This window comes from Hyalella azteca, unplaced genomic scaffold (assembly GCF_000764305.2).
Source record: "Hyalella azteca isolate HAZT.00-mixed unplaced genomic scaffold, Hazt_2.0.2 contig4507, whole genome shotgun sequence".
In the NCBI taxonomy this organism is placed as follows: domain Eukaryota; kingdom Metazoa; phylum Arthropoda; class Malacostraca; order Amphipoda; family Hyalellidae; genus Hyalella; species Hyalella azteca.
Window position 1 is genome coordinate 530,583 of NW_025934720.1, and position 18,504 is coordinate 549,086.

At 37.2% G+C, this 18,504-nt stretch overlaps 1 protein-coding gene across 1 annotated transcript in view; it reads left to right on the forward strand.

Moving 5' to 3' along the window:
• The window catches only part of LOC108680096 (CUGBP Elav-like family member 4), a 432,488-nt gene that overhangs the window by 321,706 nt on the left and 92,278 nt on the right, over positions 1-18,504 (forward strand). Inside the window, exon 3 of the mRNA XM_047880045.1 lies at positions 12,585-12,626. Coding sequence (XP_047736001.1) covers positions 12,585-12,626 — 42 coding nt within the window. The remainder of the gene's footprint in view (positions 1-12,584; positions 12,627-18,504) is intronic.

Below are 18,504 nucleotides of genomic sequence, written 5' to 3' on the forward strand. Positions count from 1 at the left end.
GATTTACTGGTTTCCACGCCATACTTCTTTCAAAGCAAATATAGATCACTGGCGGTGCTTGCATATGAGGCACTTGGAGCAATGTGTCGGTAAACACGACTTGAAAGCAATCTTACGTGTATCCATTTCATCAAAACTTTAGGATCAAACACGGAGGCCGGAGCTCTCAAAGTCCTTGTGCGTACGCACCAGCCTTCATCTTGCAATATTGTTGCCCATCTGCTGGGACTTGACAAACAAAGCTTCCCTTTAAAGCTGAGCGTCACAGCCTATAGGCCTCAAAGCTCCTACAAACCTTCAAATCTTCTCTGCATATATACGCCTAAGACCATTACTCGATCTGCTCCTCACACATCACTCGTGGCCGGGGCTCTGATCTTCTGACCTTCGCGTCTAAACTTCCAGGGAGCTTATTTTATTTCGCGTTAAATGTCGTTCAGAATATTAATAGTCATCTCCTACATTAGAAAAATCCTAGTGGTATTATTATTATATTATTATTAGAGTACATATTATAATACGTCATTGGAGTAAGTTTTTTAATCAAAATTTATTGTTTATTATTAATTTTCTTTTGTGGCCTCTCATGTATGACTTAAGTTTCCACCCATATCGTATTCCCCTTGCATCCACTACCTCGTTTTGCTGACGGAATTATTGCGATGCATTTTACATATATTTTTGGTATTTCGTTATCAGGTTAGTGAAGATGCACAATAGGTGACGGCTTAATTAATAAAAAATATATATATATTCAATCCTATATAATGTGGACAAAAAATATTTCTACCGTGCCATCGTTGAATCCGACTGATGTAAGCATTATAAAATGGTAATGAAATGCGTTGTGACTAATTTCTTATAAAGTTCACAACGTAAGGGAAAAGTAGTTCGAGATAATTTTTCAAAGATTATGTTGAAAGAACATGTTAGGCGCTACTCCCCATGTTGTGCATCGAGGGTAAAAGTGCCTTAATATGACTTTCGTTAATAACGGCTTGAATTAATTTTTTTTATAATCTTGACTTAGCTAGAAATAGCATTGCTTGCTCATTATTCTCCACCTCCCACGTTGAAGGATAGGAAGCGGCCACGCCACTGCCAGCGGGAACAGGTTGCGGCCCTGGCGATGTGTCGTTTAAGATTGCTTCTTCTTGCCAAATGTGTTTCCTACGATGAAGATTATCTACAATATATTACTAATATTGGGACTAAGAAGCTTGCAGGTCTTTAATTTTGACGCTCACTGTCTGCTTTACATTTAAATGTATTTTTTCTCCACAAAAATTAGTTACTTAATTTCGAGTTCGAATAATAATATATTTAAGTTATGTACATTGTTTGCGGTTTGTCTGTTTAAAATTATTAATTTCGTTAACTGACCGTCGTTTATGCAACTGACAAATAACTAAAAATAGGAGTCATTTTCGAGTTAAAATAGGTACAGATGTCCATATTTTCGTTTATAGTCTGTGTATTTGCATTCTCACAGCGAACTAAATTTTGGCGGCGTCACAAGCGAGCATCTTTCGCAGGACAATTACGTCTCATATTCTTGCGTGTTGCTGGTGCGAGGTGTTTGCCGGCACAGCAAAGGGGCCTTTCCATACAATTTAGAGCGCACTGCCACAAAGGCCATCCTCTGCAAACTGCTCTGAGCGCAATTGAATCTTTGAATATGCAACAGCAGCGGCTCTGATCGTCGACTTGTCTGTCCCGCGGCTGTCCTGACGAGGCGCCGTTTGCTGATTTTCGTCAACATCGTCCGTTGTTTGTTCGATTTGACGATTTTCCTTCAACAGACAAATGAACAATTATTTTTTACTCTAATTCTAAATTACGAGCTCCCGAAGATTCGACATTTTTCGAGGAATTTTTCTACGCTGTTCTGATTTTTTATGATTAGTATTTTTCCGAAATAAACTAAACTGTCCAAAATGCCAGTTCAAACTTTCTTTGCACTTTCTTCAGAAAACATTCGAATTGTTTTCAAATGCAAAAAAAATTGATTTACAACGATAGTTTTAGTTCTTTCCTGGAAACCGCGATGTTTTACGAGGTTATATTCATTTCCATTTTTGTCATATTTGTTACTGCTCCGCGATTGTGCACAACTTCACATCGTTATGCGAAATATTACAGAACCCTGCAAACTACGCATAAGTGTGCCCAACGCTACTGTTTCCAAACCATGACTTAGTACTAATAGTACATCACAATAAGTACTAGGTTCTGAGTCATCACCCTCGTCACGGGGGAGAGGTTGAGATCTATCGACACGTCATCGGTGCCACTCGGTCGCCGGTATCGTGTGCTTGCCGCTCCTCCCTTATCTCTATTTGGGGCTGCGGGCTCCGATAACAAGCCACTTCACGTATCTAATTACGCTCCACACAAAGGACTCGATTCGCTCGTCAACACCCAAATTGCAGCCCTCGTGTCAAGCCCTCTGAAATTCAGTCGCAGGGCTGTCTGGCATTCTCGTCTTTCCGTCGAATTACTTATTCGATTAAAATGTGTGCGAAGGATGGGAATGAAGGTGTAATTGCGGGATGGGAAGTGCATGCTGTCCATCTTGAAAACTCAGTCTTATTTTATGTAATGATTTTAACCGGGACATGTTTTGTGTTGCGTCGTTAGTCTTGTGTTGCGTCGTGCATTATTATGATTGATTTTTTTGCATTTTTCGGACACACAAGGTTATATCATTTTAAAATTTTCACGTGTATATTTTGCCTTTAGAACTGACTTACGTGAAGATTGAATTTAGATATTATTACTCGTCTTTCGTCCTCGAAAAATATTCTCAGTGCCTTCAATCGCGTGTTATACATAACTCAGTGTAGCAGACGGCCTGACATTATTCATGAGTTAGCTGTCAAGATGATAATAATGTGAGTCAAGGTCCGGTAATTACTGCGGGCTGACTTATTCATGTACAGTGATGGTGCCGAAATGCGGTTCACAATACGAGCCTGTCACGATTTTGGCAAGCAATCAGACCAATGATTGTGCCCAAAGATTACACATTCCACGTACTCTGTACCACATGACTAAAACATGTTCATTTCATTCCATAAAACTAACGTCCTGTCAATCGATCCAGATTTCTAACCATTTATTATAAGTCTTCCATCTTATATTTTCTGACTCTATATTATTTATATACTGACTTTATTTTTATTTTATATTATCTATCTTGAGTGAAATTATCGTTACTGAAATTATACCCTGAAAAAGTGAAAATAATGACAACTGTTTTTTAAATAGAATTTTTATAATACAATATTGTCACATGGGGCAGGTCATGAAATTTATTTAGCATAAATAATGCATCAAAATTGTGACATTTGGCCGCTTTTTCGACTTTGAAATAAATTTTTTTACCTCGAATCATCGAATAATTGCCTCGATTTAATTTTCACTCCAATTCAATGCATTAGCAGTAGACATGTTGCATATATGCAGTCTTATGGCAGAAAAAATCACCGGTCACATCTCAACCAAATTAACCCGTACGTCGTGGATAATCTACCGCATCCCGAGAGAGATCCTTCGTAACGACTTAATCTGGAAGTCCTTCTATCAGGTCTAACAGACGATCCTTAAGTGGCAGCTCCCATCCTTCACAGTTCAATCCATCATTCAAAGCAATGTTTTTAATAATCCAGAGCTGATGTAGGCGCTCTCACGAAAAGTTGAGTCTTTACTAATTGATCTTCGGTCGTTTATCGGCAGCCACGATTTTCTTCGTTGAGCGAATAAAATTTTATTCCAGTATATGGTCAAAGCCCCATAGTTTCGACTCAAAATAGGTCATATTTATTTGTTCAGCAGCATGATAGAAAGAAAAAATAATGATTTGTTTGCTTATAGTTAATAATATAAAATATATTTTGCACCACTGGATGAGGAACAATTGACAATGGGATGACAGTATTCAGGTTAACAGAATTCAGAACGATAAGATTGCGGAATGAAGATTTTGGAATGACTATTTACCCGGCACAACGGGAGTTGTGATAACTGTATTCTAACATCTTATAGGTTACAATCCATCTCTAGATATATTATAACGTAAGTTATTAAGCTGCTGGTACTATTTATTGTTGCATGAACGTATCTTACTGTAGTTCTTAAATATAGTTTCTTTACTCCAATGCATCGTTATAAATTTTAATTCAATTTCTCGCCAATCATTGAACATGGCGTAGCAATATTGCAAATTATTTTAATATCCCCTCTTATGCAGTGGAGCGTTTCTCAGCCACGATCCCTTGCGCGGTAGCAAGCTTCTTTGTGCCCTCGAATTGTAATTCATAGAATTTCCTCATTCATATTCAGCGCGGTCGTATTTAAATAATACCTTGATGTTGCTCATAATTTAAAACGCGCATGCTTTGAAATATTTTTGGTCACCTGCGCCTGCTCTCGATCGTTGACTGAAGAAAGTATTAGTGTCGTTATTAAATCCATCAGCTGTTGTTACGATAATTTACGCAAACTAATTAATTCCTACATATAATTTAAGATCAATATTCTTGTTTTTTCTTAATTCTCGACGTTATATTTGGTTTGAATATTAATTATAATAGCTGAATTGTTTTGGTTTGCTTTATTTCTGGCACAACACTTGTTAAAAATGCAAGGGCCAAACTTTAATTGTGTTCAATGAGTGAAATGGCCATTGCTTTTTGTCCCTTAGATAGGATAATAATAGTGTGCAAATTTCATAATTTATCCAGCCTCGTTATTTACAAGCGTGATGGTTGAGCAAAGACATCTTCAGGAAAATGGAACCGGAAAAGCTCTTAAAGATTTCAGATACGAGGATTTTCTCGCAAATGAATATGCACTGGTTATACCAGCAATTAGTTGTATATTCGAATAATCGTAGGTATTTTCTTTGTTATTAGGCTTTTTCTTAAATACATATGTTGTCAATTTAGAATTATTCAGTGTTAGAATTATCATAATGTTGTAGTGAGTATTGAAACCGTGGTCATTGATTGTGGATAGGAAAGGAATAGCAGGAGGAACGTACGTGATAATGAAAGCAGCGTCGTGTGTCTCGTGATGCTTGTCTCTGTAGACTATAAACTAATTGCTTTCCATTAGTCATGCCATGAATGTGAACAAGTGCTACAATTCATATGTTTGAAGAAGACGATTAATGTAATGTGATGTCTTGTGCAATGAAGTATTTTAATGTTACCGTGGTTCCATGAACACTAGACCTGACACTATACCCACGACATAGTCCACAAAGTTTGAGTTTGAATTTCTTTGATATAAAAAAATTTTTCTTCGAGTCCCATAGTGTAGAAAGTGTACATTTATGTCCAAAGGAAATAGATTGCAATTAACTTTTAATACGAATTACAGTATTGCATTTTAATTTTTTGCATTTTGCTAAAATTTACACGTGCATACAAAACAGTTTGCACGTCGAATGCATGATTACGTCTATACCCGTGCTGCATTTAATTTTGTCGAACTGCTAAAAACGAAAAATTTATAAAGCAATTGCTGGTGAACTTTGCTGTAAAAAGTGTTCAAAAATAAATGATAAGATAAAAGTAACAGGAATAAAACATATATAAATGCTTCATTATGGTTCCATTGTATTTTTCAAATGATAAAGGCTGTAAAAATTAATTCTCGGCAAGCGTTTTTCAGCTTTCAGCTCCAAAAGTTTGTTAATTATTGTCTCATAAGTACACCTATTTTTTTATTGTCACTTTTCAACAAAAAGTAAATAATGCTTTTCTTGTCTGTCGCTTTTTCAGCAAGATTGTTTTCAGTCAGACAGCAGGAGATTTTTTCTTAATTTCAGCACTGGGTATAAACAGGTTTTTTAAACTTTCACCTGATATTGCAAACAATAAGCTGCAATATATATTTTTATATGTGATGCATAAAATATATACACAGATATATTATATTGTGTGTCTTATATAAGATATATTGCTTGTGTGTGTTGAGAATAACCTTATAGGTTCGTCATGGTCATTCCACAACTCCACGTTCTAACTAGCAAAACCATCACTCTATGTGAAAGTACTTTTCTCTCTCCGTTTTGACGAGCCCTAATAGGAGGCGACAAATGACTGTTGACTCATTTAACAGGCAAATAACTTATCTCACTGCACCCTACCCTTGTCATTGTATAGCACGGCTGTTTGTACTGTTTGTACGGCCTCTACTTCACTGCGTTTGTTCCACACCATTTCTCGACCTTTTTATTCTCATTGTGTTAGCTAGAATTAAAAGCCGGGTCTGGGGCTCCCTAATAAATCTAATTACAGTTGTCATGTTAACTAGCAGTCCGGCTAAATGAGGTGGAGTATCCTAGATACCGACGACCCCTTTAATTAACAGGCCTTTAAAGTTCTCACTTCTTTTTGTACTGCCTGGGCGACCGCACGCGTAGGGTAGAGTTGCCTTTCAGTGATGCCATAGACCTGCTGGCTCGCTGCAGATAAGAACAATGTAATCTCATTCGTCGTTCTGAAATGATGGTAAGAATATTATTGCAACTTTGCAGGGGTAAGGGTAATATTCATTTTGTGGTCTTCCTTAATCTTACATGGTAGCGACGAGACATAACGGTTGGTAGCTGATGCGTATGAGGGTTTTTGTTGGACACACTGAACAATTGGTGGGAAATAGAACGTCAAATATTAATACATATTAGGAAAGAGGTGATGTTATTGCTAATTTCTTTTGAAAAAAATTAAAATTATGTTGTTGAAGTCAACTTCACATGTTAGCGAATGACCTGAGCGTTTAAAGAAATTTTGGTAAATAGATATTTATGATTGTGTGTCATGAATAGTCAATAAATAAATAAAATGTGTCATGAATACTCATAAATATAAATAATGTGTCGCTTAATCAAAAAAGGAGCCCCTTAAATTGATTGTTATGCTCCACAAATTTAATCTGAGTGTATTTTTGTTCTTAAACACAATTTAAAAAGCAAACGTCGTTCTCTGAAATTTTCCACTAAACGTAAATTTAAGTTAAATCAAAATAAGTTCTATTGTTGAAGATGTATACCTCTCGTAGCGTGCGGCTTGAGGGTAAGTATATTTGCTAACAATTTAGAAAGTTAGCGCCAATTTCTGATCAATCGAGAGACTCGGCAGGTTGAAACTTTCGATTGCAGCTTTGCGTCGTTTCCGGACACGTTTCCTCTTGATTGTAGTTTTACCGTTGTAGGTAGATTTTTAATGCACACAACTTTACTTGAATTAGTAACGTCAACGGTAGATCTTCTGAAAGTAATTTTTTAATTGCGTTTTCAATCTAATTTTTTTGATTAAAGTTAAAGTTCTTTTTACGAGAAATCAGGTTTAATTTCGCGGGAAGTTCCAACCAGCCGTGTTCCTGAGTCAATAAAACCGTGATTATTTATAAGAAGAGTTTACCTTCTAACCTCTGGTACTCAATAGGGTTTCGTAGATCACATGGACCGCGGCTGTAGAATTCCCAAGCTGGTCTTCAACCTGCCTCGTCCATCTGGACTTGCCTGCGTAAATCTTGACGTAATTCAGTGCACTTAAAGCTGTTCTCTCGCCACAATCCCAACACGCTGTTCTTTCAATATGCCACTCTACACGCTGTTCTCTCGCCACAATCCCCGCACGCTGTTCTTTCAATATACCACTCTACACGCTGTTCTCTAGCCACATTCCCCTCACGCTGTTCTTTCAATATGCCACTCTACACGCTGTTCTCACGCCACATTCCCAACACGCTGTTCTTTCAATATGCCACTCTACACGCTGTTCTCTAGCCACAATCCCCTCTCGCTGTTCTTTCAATATGCCACTCTACACGCTGTTCTCTCTCCACATTCCCCTCACGCTCTTCTTTCAATATGCCACTCTACACGCTGTTCTCTCGCCACATTCCCCTCTCGCTGTTCTTTCAACATGTCACTCTACACGCTGTTCTCTAGCCACAATCCCCGCACGCTGTTCTTTCAATATACCACTCTACACGCTGGTCTCTCGCCACATTCTACTCACGCTGTTCTTTCAATATGCCACTCTACACGCTGTTCTCTCGCCACATTCCCCTCATGCTGTTCTTTCAATATGCCACTCTACACGCTGTTCTCTCACCACAATCCCCTCACGCTCTTCTTTCAATATGCCACTCTACACGCTGTTCTCTCGCCACATTCCCCTCATGCTGTTCTTTCAATATGCCACTCTACACGCTGTTCTCTCGCAACAATCCCCTCACGCTGTTCTTTCACGATGGCACTCTACACGCTATTCTTTCGCCACATTCCCAACACGCTGTTCACTCACTATTACACCCAACACGCTGTTTGTTCTCTTGCCACAACCCCCACATTCTGCTCTCTCACGATGGCACTCTACACGCTGTTCTCTTGCTACAGCCCTAGTACACTATTAATTTCCATGTTGCTGTTTCACGATGATAATCTGCATGCTGATCCCACTCGGTGATAATTAATCACGCAGCTTCTTTTATATCCTATAATACTGTAGAGAAGATGATATCCCTCCTAGGAGCATCTTCATCCGTTTGAAAGAAATTATTACATTTTTTTTAATTTTTGTATTTGGTAAACCATCTCTACTTGCCTATGCATTTTTTTCAGCACTTGGTAAAAAAAATTCAATGTACACGAATACAGAAAGCTGATCTTCCTCTTCCGGCTTACCTTAGTCTAGCAACCAAACATGCAGGATTGTTTTCAGGCCGCTTCGCTCGTTCATGCCTTCATTGTGGCTTGCAGAGAAGCTGCACACCGTCCAAGTTCTTTCGTTGGGACGTAATTTCGGAATTGTTTCCATCTTACGAGACGCGCGCGAGTGTTGTGGAAGCGTTAGCAAAGTGTTTGGAAAAGCGCAGCGACGTTGCGAAAGCCTGGGCTGCAATTTATGGGCAGAGGTGTCTCGCTCTCACCAGCTTTGGTGTCAGAGGCGAAGCAGTGTAGTCATGGTCGTGACAGCTATACTGCTCAGGCGCCTATGGCAACATGCACTCAACGCGTCTGGTCCTTTGCTTATCTTGTCTTGCGGCTACGAAACATGCAACCTTGCGCAAAAAAGTTCTCAAATTTTTTGTCCTTGTGTTTTTGTCAACTCTTTCTAATTTGTCAGGGCACGATTTTTCTTTAATTTTGAATATTTTAGGAATTTTTTTGCAGGGTAACTTTCTAAACGTCTATGTTGAATTCAAAGTACAAAAATCTTACAACCGAGTCGTATGCAAAGTTTCTCAAATGCTAGAGAATTTTACAAGAAGAAAATCGAGAATAGTTTATTTATCTCGCTCAATGCGGATTCAAACTATAACTAAATACTAGTTTGAACAGCAGCCTAAATTTTAAGCCACTTTATAAGTTTGTGGGAGCGTTTTTTCTATCATCCAATTTCCAAAAAGCGAAGAATATCGCAGCAATCTCAAAATTTTATGTTTATCGAATCGATCTTTGTCGTTGAAAGCCAAAGTTTCTTACTGCTTTGGAATCAATTAAGCGTTGGGCGCTTGAATTGCCTCGCAATTGGTAAAGGATTGCTCTTTTCAGGAGCGCTAAGGCAGCGGTCAATGAAGGGAACTTTCGAAGCGTGCCGTGTTGAGTCCAAGGCTTCGTAGACGAAGATCAATGCTCCCTCTAATTGATTTGGCTTCGTCTCAATTAATCGTCACGAATGATCTAATTATTTGCCATACCAAATACGCCTATCGATTTAATCTAACAAAGAGGCAGCGGTCACCGATCTTATAGCTCCCTAATCGTAATGATGTAAATGGAAACGACCGAGAAGGTTTTCCATTTAATTATTTTCGCATAGTATAATAGTAGTATAGTAGTAGGAAAAGTATAGTATAATAGTAGGAATAGTATAGTAGTAGGAAAATTATTTAGTATGGTTTATGCAAATAAAGCTAAATTTATGTTTGAATTATGTGTTTGAGGCTCATAATTTAAAACTGAACATTTTAAGGTACAATTTACGTTCAAATCGGGCATTTGAAATACAAAATTTCGTTCAACATAAATTAATGCGTGAAACAACAAAAAATTACTCCTGCTTCATTTCTATGTAAGAAACCTAGTGTTTTGACTATTGAATTCACTGGAATTATGAACGCATGAGATCTTAGCTTCTCACTGAATTAACATGTACAATTACGGATCGGTCTACGGGCATTTCCCATAAGATTTAACTATCCCAGTGTTGAAATATAACCCACCAAACTAGGAAATAATTCCAGTTCTGTGCATATTAGCAATTTTATTGGTGTATCACTACGAATATCATGAATAAGTATTCTGGGAATTGGATTTGTATAGATTCAATCAATATAAATAACTTAATTTTTTTAATTCACGCCCTTTTTTGCGAAAAAAAAATTGATGGAAGAGTTAGACTTTTTACGCAGGAAAAATGTTTTCATATGATTTGACAGTATTTGCACCGGTAGTCAAACAAAATATCGAGTCTTCATTGGATTTTGATTGGATGATAAATAAAATCCCCTTTCTTGTTTGGATTCTGGTTGAGTATTATCTAAAATATTGACCATAGTGAAAATTCGTTAATTTGTGTCATACCTTAATTGCTGGAAATACTGGTAAATGTTGAAAATTACTATTAATGCTAACTTAAAAATGAGTGTGATAGCTAAGGTTTCTCTTCGTCTCTCACGTTAGTATAACTATTAGACTAACTGTTTTTTTGCGTGACAACATCTACCATTTACCGACTCCCTTTATTATATCGATCATTCCATTACTGTTCTTAGGTAGATTATTATTATGGGTTAGAGGAAAATGTCTAGGTCCCATCCTGTGGTTTAATGATACTGCAATGCGTTGTGATGTCACTTTTCTGGGCAAACAATTATATTTCCGGAGTTAATCTCTATTGTATAGCCATTTTCCTACTAAAATTTTTGTCATGCTATGTTGTATTTTATTCGACGAAATAAACAATGAATTTAATTTGTTTAACCACTTAATACACAATCTAAAATCTAAAATAACCACAATCTTTAAATACAATCTAAAATCACCTCGAAGACCTCGCTGTATGCGCTCGGTCAATCGATACGAGGCCATGAATAATTTCGTGTTTGATGAATAGTGCGACTTGCGTAGCCCCATTGTGGTGACTGCCTTGAAGTTCTTAGCGGCTCTACATGGCAGAGTAAGAGCTTCTAAAGCACTCGCCCTCTCGATTACCCATTACTTTGAGTTGTGGCTCATTATTCCTTACGATGACCGAGATTCGGGAGACTTTCTTGTTAAAGAACCCAATTTATTTTCTCTGGCATTACGGAGAAATGTTTTTATCTATGCGTGTAGTAGTTGATTTTCTATTTGCAAGCATTAAATCAGTCCGTTCTAGTGTAGGCTCTTTTACGAGGAAGCGAAGCTTCTCGACTACATCGTTGGCAGCTTGCAGTCTCTCATTCACAACAATATCTGGTTCCTAAATTTCTGGATAACGTCGCTCTTCTGATGTGACTTCTCGATTAGGATCCAAAGAGGATTCAGGATGCATTTGAGTCTGGATTTTAACACGGGCATATCAGGAGATTATTTTGCATCATCTTGATCAAAGTCATACAGTGTTCGAAAATAATGAGAGAAGCGTCGGTATATGCTCAAAATTGATGAATCGATGTAACAATAATTCTTTTATTAGCTCCATTATTGTCATGGTGTAATAATATTTCGTTCGTCTTTCACATGTATGGCATTCGCGTTACAAGCCGTTCCTGGATTAGATGAATGATATTCTATTCAGATATCATTACACCTATGACCCACACTTGTTACTCGCTAATACTTTGTGGCGCTCTATTACTTTACGTAGCAAATAATAATAAGCGTTGTGCCCGCGTTGTAAGGGACACAATACACAATACTGCGAGTTCCTTATGTGTCGCACTTGGCGCTACGAATCGCCTTGTCCAGGAGTTGCTTGTGCGGTACAAAAGCCTAAGCAACAACGATTGTCCTCTCAGAAAATACCCGACCAAAAACTTTTGATGTAACAAAAATATCGTAACAATTAAATACTTCGTTGTGTAACACCGTAAGAATGAGGCATTGGATTAAATAAAATAGCTGTTCTACACATTATTCTATGACAATTGATCGAGCGGAACAGAACAAGTGTACACTGTACACATAATGCATGTAATATTGTACGAGTGGGTAAATTTTTTGTGCGATTCGATACAGTTTGGGATGTGTGAAGTCGCAGCATAAATAATTTACAAGTTCCTGACTCGAAAATTGGCATCAGGGCAGACGTTTTTAAGTATGTGCAACGATTAGTAAACAATTCTCATCAAATAATATATCTGGCGCCTACATTGTCATATATGCTCATTTATTTTTATTTTTTTAAGTTCAAAAGAACAGAATGATTTAAATCGCTTATTAATTGCTATAATATGGCTTACATTTTTTGTGGTCATCAGTTCACATGAAGTTTATGGATTGATTTTTACTTCTTTATTAGCATAAAGATATGCTATATTCATCTGAGGTATTCATTTTCTATTATTTTTTCTTTCAGGTACGCTGGCCTTGTGTTGCAGCGAGCTGAATAGCGGAGACAGTGAGTTAAACTTATTCTAGTATCGTTTTTTTTATATTGGTAATCTAAGTATTTATATTCGTGCAAATGTTTAAAATTTACTGATTATTCTATTCAGTTAAATGTTCTAAACGTTCAGTTAAAATTGTTCATAGATACATGTTTTTCAATATTTTTTAGACACAGGACTGATTTTATGTTAAATCTCTGGTATATTTTAACAATAACGAAAATGATAAACAGAAGTCCCCCATTTAGTGTTATTTCTTTTGCTTGGTATAATTATCAGACTGTAATGTTATTGTGAGATGAACTAGCAAACCAGTGTGTGTGAGTTGTGCTTATACGTATATACTATAACGTCATATGTGTTTAGACAGATTAAATAATCTTGATTATATAATCATTAATGCGCTAAACAAAGTAAAAAATCGGAACTCCTTCTCCGTTTGCAACATATTTTTGCCCTGAGAAACTTCGCATCTTTAAGAAACCATTTATTGTTGTCAAGCTCGGCCATTATTGCCTAGAACTTGATTAATGTTTCTCTTGCGGATATATTCGCGTGAAATTTAGACACTTTTTTCAGTCAATTGTGGCATCATTGCAGTGAACGCTAAAGTTTGCTGAAAGTCTCGAAGTCGAGAGCGAGGAAGTCGAACTCTAGCTGCGCTGCGCTATCCTCCAGTCATTTGGTGCATCCCTGAGTTTGACGCCCTTTAAGTCATGCCTACATTAACGTGAGGCGCGTCAATGTAATTTGACTTCAATCTAACTTCTCACATTTGGAGCTCTATCGGACGCGCGGCCATCGTTCCTCGGAGCCGCCGAATTCTCTCTCTGCGACCACACGAGTCTCGTTTCCTTCCATCACGGCCGCCTCACTCGTGCCATCATTACTCGTTCTTTATAAATAAGTTCTGCCTTGTTTATGATGAACAACAATCTCGTGTTTTGTCTTATTCGCTCATGCTTTTTCATGAAAATTTTCAATACGAAATACGCGGCTACACTCATACATGCGTGATCTTTCATTGATAGAACATTCTGTGCAAAGTTGCTAAGACCTCATTTTATTTGTTAAGCACATACTGAAATACACTTAGCCGTGCACTTAATGATACCTATTATTAATTTATTTATTGAAATTATTATATTTATCAAGCTAATCCTAAAATAAATGCTTCTAGTATATAATTCAACTCCAAATTAATATATGCTCCTATTTTCAAGCCGTAGAAATGACGATTTTAATCATAAATAGCGTTTATCAGCCAATTAAATTCTTTTGAGCACATATTTTCCTTGAACAATAATAACTCTGATATCTGTTATTTTTCTAATACAATTTATCTCGTGGTGAGCTTATTCGTGAACTAGCAAAAGGACTTAGTTTTCTCATAATATTTTGTTCAGCTGCATTTGATGGTAAAATATTTGCCAGGGCATACCGAAACTCATCTAAAGATGCGAAAAACTTTTGCTGAAGAGCTAGGCACCTCTACACCGTATGGTAGTACTAATTATTAAATTAAATTATAATTATTATAGTAATTAAATACTTTAGATTGCCGTCCAGATATATTCAATATAAAACTGTATGTAGAATATCATATAAATTCTATAATATCACTTTTAGGTTAGAACATGAGGATTTCGTGGTACATCATAAGCTCACATTATATCAAATTTATAAGAATGTAAGGCTTTCTGAACCGAAATAATATGGACACAAAGCCTTCAATCCTGAATATAAGCCAACTGCATATATCTAACCTAAGTTCTAGGCCAGCCAAAACACATTTGGCAATCTCCACTTGTTTCAAAATGCATCAAACTTTTTCACCGGGCAATTCTAGGATGAAGTTAATTTTTCATATCAACCTTAACTTTTCCCTCTAGTAGAACATGGAATTTCCCTGGCGTCTGGAATCCATTATGTGATTTTCAGGGATGTGCCATATTTTTCAGGGAGCGACATCAAAGGTTTGAGCGAGCGAAATGAATCCCAAGACTGGATGTAATAAAGCCCAGAATGTTCCGGGGACTGTCTTTAAATTGTCGAATTATCTGTCAATTTATTTATCAAAATCAATGATTGCATTTCACTGGGCTTATTCTTGACATATAAGACCAATTTTAAAGGATAACGTAATGCTGGATTGCATTGAAGGTAATTTTTGTTGCATTTATCAGACACCTTATCCGGATATTGACAATTTTTTTATTATTTTTTAAATTAAAGTTAGGTGTGGAAGTAACAATTTTATATGTTTCTTAAGAAGTTCATACCAACATTAAAATCTCCCTGTAAACTTTACGCTGATAACATTAAAAATTAAAACATTGTCCTTATCTGGGTAATATCTATGGTAAACGTTACGATATTTATCGGCTTTCAGCAAAGCTTGTCATTTTCCAACACTTATATTTTTATCATGAGTCATGTTAACTATTTTTTTGTTAAACATAAGTGGCATTTTTTTACGGTGTTCGTGCTTCGCTCTCTATGATAGATGGAGAAATTTGCCCCGCTGTCAGTGTTACATGCGCTGAGAATATGCTAATTATATTTAACATTATCATTTCCCTTCGGTTTAGCACTGCTCAGAATTTGCTCCATAATCGTAATATTTTCGAAATTAAAATGCCTTTTGAAAACTGTGAACTTATGACTAGATCATTTAAAAAAACTTGGTTTTATTGGAAATATGTGTGAGCGCAATCAAATATTATCATCAAATCATACCACATGGCGTTGTATCATTCATTATACGGCAGCACATTGCGTCGTGGCATCATATGACACCAATGGGTCTGCGCCATCATATAAGACCACATGTTACTCGTCTCATATGGTACGTCTTTTCTAAGACTTCAGGTATATCGGGAATGTCATCATGGCTACGGCAGGAAATCTTAAGACCTTTAATCACTCGCAGCTCGAGATAATCACGGTGACTTCTAGATTCATCCCCTGGAGCAATGAAGGCTTGGATCACTAGAGAGACGAGGTGAAGCCTTCTGCCGGATATGGCTTAGACCCTGTCGCTCGAGGAGAGGTTTGCAGAGCACTTCACTCTCCTACCTCAGCATTAGACCCTGAATTAATGCCGAACTCTGCCTGCCAGAAGGGAATGGGTCAAAGAATCCCCGACAAAAATCCATACCTCTGGGTTTGTCGTTACTAGATTCGGTTGCGTCATTTATTGGTTCAAATCATGCTTTTGAAACTTTGATATTTCCACGTTAGTACTCGATTACTTGATGTTCAGATTGAATTATGTATACATTTTATCGCATATACCACTGCGGTTCTGGGCAAGATAACATATCTGTTAGTTGTTTCATGAATTTCTTTACGTACGATTGACCTCTCTACATGCTACTGTATCCAATTTCTAATATAGCTTTAACACATAAAAATATTCTAATATCTTTGTTGAAAGAGATATTTTTGCTAGTGTAATATGTACGACCCGTATTGGTGGCAAACTACGGACTGCCTCTGTATCGTTACTCATGCTAATTTATAGTTTAAATATATAAATATCAGTCCTTGTTATTTTACCATTGACCTGCTCAAAACGATAACAATTCGGAATAGTTATCCGCAGCGTCATGAGAATATTTCTGCAACTCTATCGAAAAGGTGATTAAGGCGTGTAATGTACGCCCAAATGATTTTTCCTCACCTCAAGTTATGTTTGCTTGAACTTGTGTCGTTTGCAGTACATGCGCTATGCGTCGCTCTTGTACGTTAAGATTACAAGTTTTCGGTTGAACAGCGACATCGATTCGATGATGGCCGTGGCGGTGCCGCTGCTGGCACGCTGTCAGCATCGAGTTTTTGTCCCTGATTGATCAAACGATTCGGTGGCCACGTGAATTTGAGCGGAAACAGAAGAGCGGATCATTTTGAATCGCCTTTAACATGCAACCAATGATCAGAGATAAAACTGGACGCCATTTCTCGATGAAAGGGGCAATTTGCTCATCTTGAAATCATGCAGATGTGGGCAGACAGCGAAATGATGGTTAGTTTTATCGCAGTGAACTGCTTGTTGGTTAGCTCTTTCAGTTGATTTGAAATTTACCATTTTCAACCACCAAGCTTCAAACTTTGTTTTGAAATTTTTTGTAAAGGTCAAAACTTAGTTATATTCATTTTTTGGTGGATTTAGTGGTTGGAATTGTTCTCTGGAGTCTTCTATTTTTCAGCGATATTCCGCCAGAATTTATTCGTTCTCTCAGAATTCCGCGTATTTTTCTTGCAATATTTGCATTGATCAATTATTGTCATATTTTTCTTCGCTAACTGTCCCTCCGTCGATGGCTTATCCATCAGACTATCGAGTGCTTACTCGTGGGGGCGCTTGGCCACTTGAAGCTTGCTTCTTCAGGCATAAATGAAGTTGAAGTTTTTAGCAGCTCTGCATTCTAGTGTTTCCTTATCTCGTACAAGTGGTGCACGTTCTTCCAATACAGTAACACTTCGCCGCGTTAACCTGTCTCGACAGCGACGGAATTCGTCGTGTGCGACCTTTGCTGCTTTTTCACGAAGTCTGCCCCTGCTCAGCCTCATATTTAAACTCCCTAGTTAGTTATTTATTCAGGCCAAGATAAGCCAATATAACAACTTTATTCAGATCCTTATTTGTCTTGAGAAATGGACGTGCAACTGCTGCGCAGCAACGAAAAGAATTTTTTTTAATTATATAATTGATTTTATCAGCTGAAATACTGAATTCGTAGAAACTAAGGGTTTGTTGTGAATATATTATTTATTTGAATGTTTTAAATTAATCGCTGGCTCTACGTCGTTCATTTGAAATGTATTTTGTTATTATTGTTTCCTTGCACTTAACGTTCATTTTGAAATTCCTTTTTCAATGGCAAAGAAATATATCTGTAATAACCTTGCGTAATGCATTATTAATTTTGTTCTTCATATTTTCACGTATATTGGGCGCATAAATTCCTCTGATGCTGGTGATCAACTAGTATCAATTTCATTGCACTATGTCAAACATAAACTTCACCCGAGCATGTGACACGTGGTTTTACTGAAGAAGTACGGTTTATGATGTCGCGGCGATACTGCAGTGCCGTAAAAACGCTCAGATTTCCCCGCTTTCGCAAGTAATGCGGCAATTTTGAGTTCATTACTGAGAACTTTTGAGTCACATTCTTGGCGAGTTACATTCTTTGAGCATTCTTTTGGAGACTCCCAGCACTATAGAGCTGGCCCCGCCGTTTGAGATGAAGTGCTTCTCTACTTAGTTCCTTTTGTAATAAAATTGAGTTGTACTGAGATCTGACTTTGATCGCGGTGCGCGGAGAAACTAAAAAATCCATCCTAAAATTCTCTATCGTTTTGAAGGTTTAAAGTATTCCCAAATGTAATGCAGGTAGGGAGTCTGAATATGTGGTAGCGTCGGGAAAATTCTACAGTGCTGTATATATATACTGTTCTGAGCCATCAAGTACGTTCGACTGATCCAATGTCTTAAACAATTAGAAGCTATGAAGAGTCAGTGTAAGGCTGTAAGCTAACCAACGGAAATGTGATTAATTTTACACGTCATTGGACTGGTAGTAAGACTTTAAAGCAGCGGACTAACTAACTAGCACGTATATAAGGGCTTCCAAACCACGATATGTCAGCAGTTCTCGATGCTTCCGGTGAATATTATATTATATATATTCTTGCATCCCTAGATGAAAGCTAAAGCGGTTAGATATCGACTGATTCAGTTCTTTGCTATTGTTTTGAACCATTTTAATTGGCATTTGTCCATTATCGAGGATAATGAAAAAAATTAAAGTAAAATATATCTTATCTAAATGATTATCAACAACATGCGACGGTGTGTTGAAAAGACAGCGAAAAGAGTTA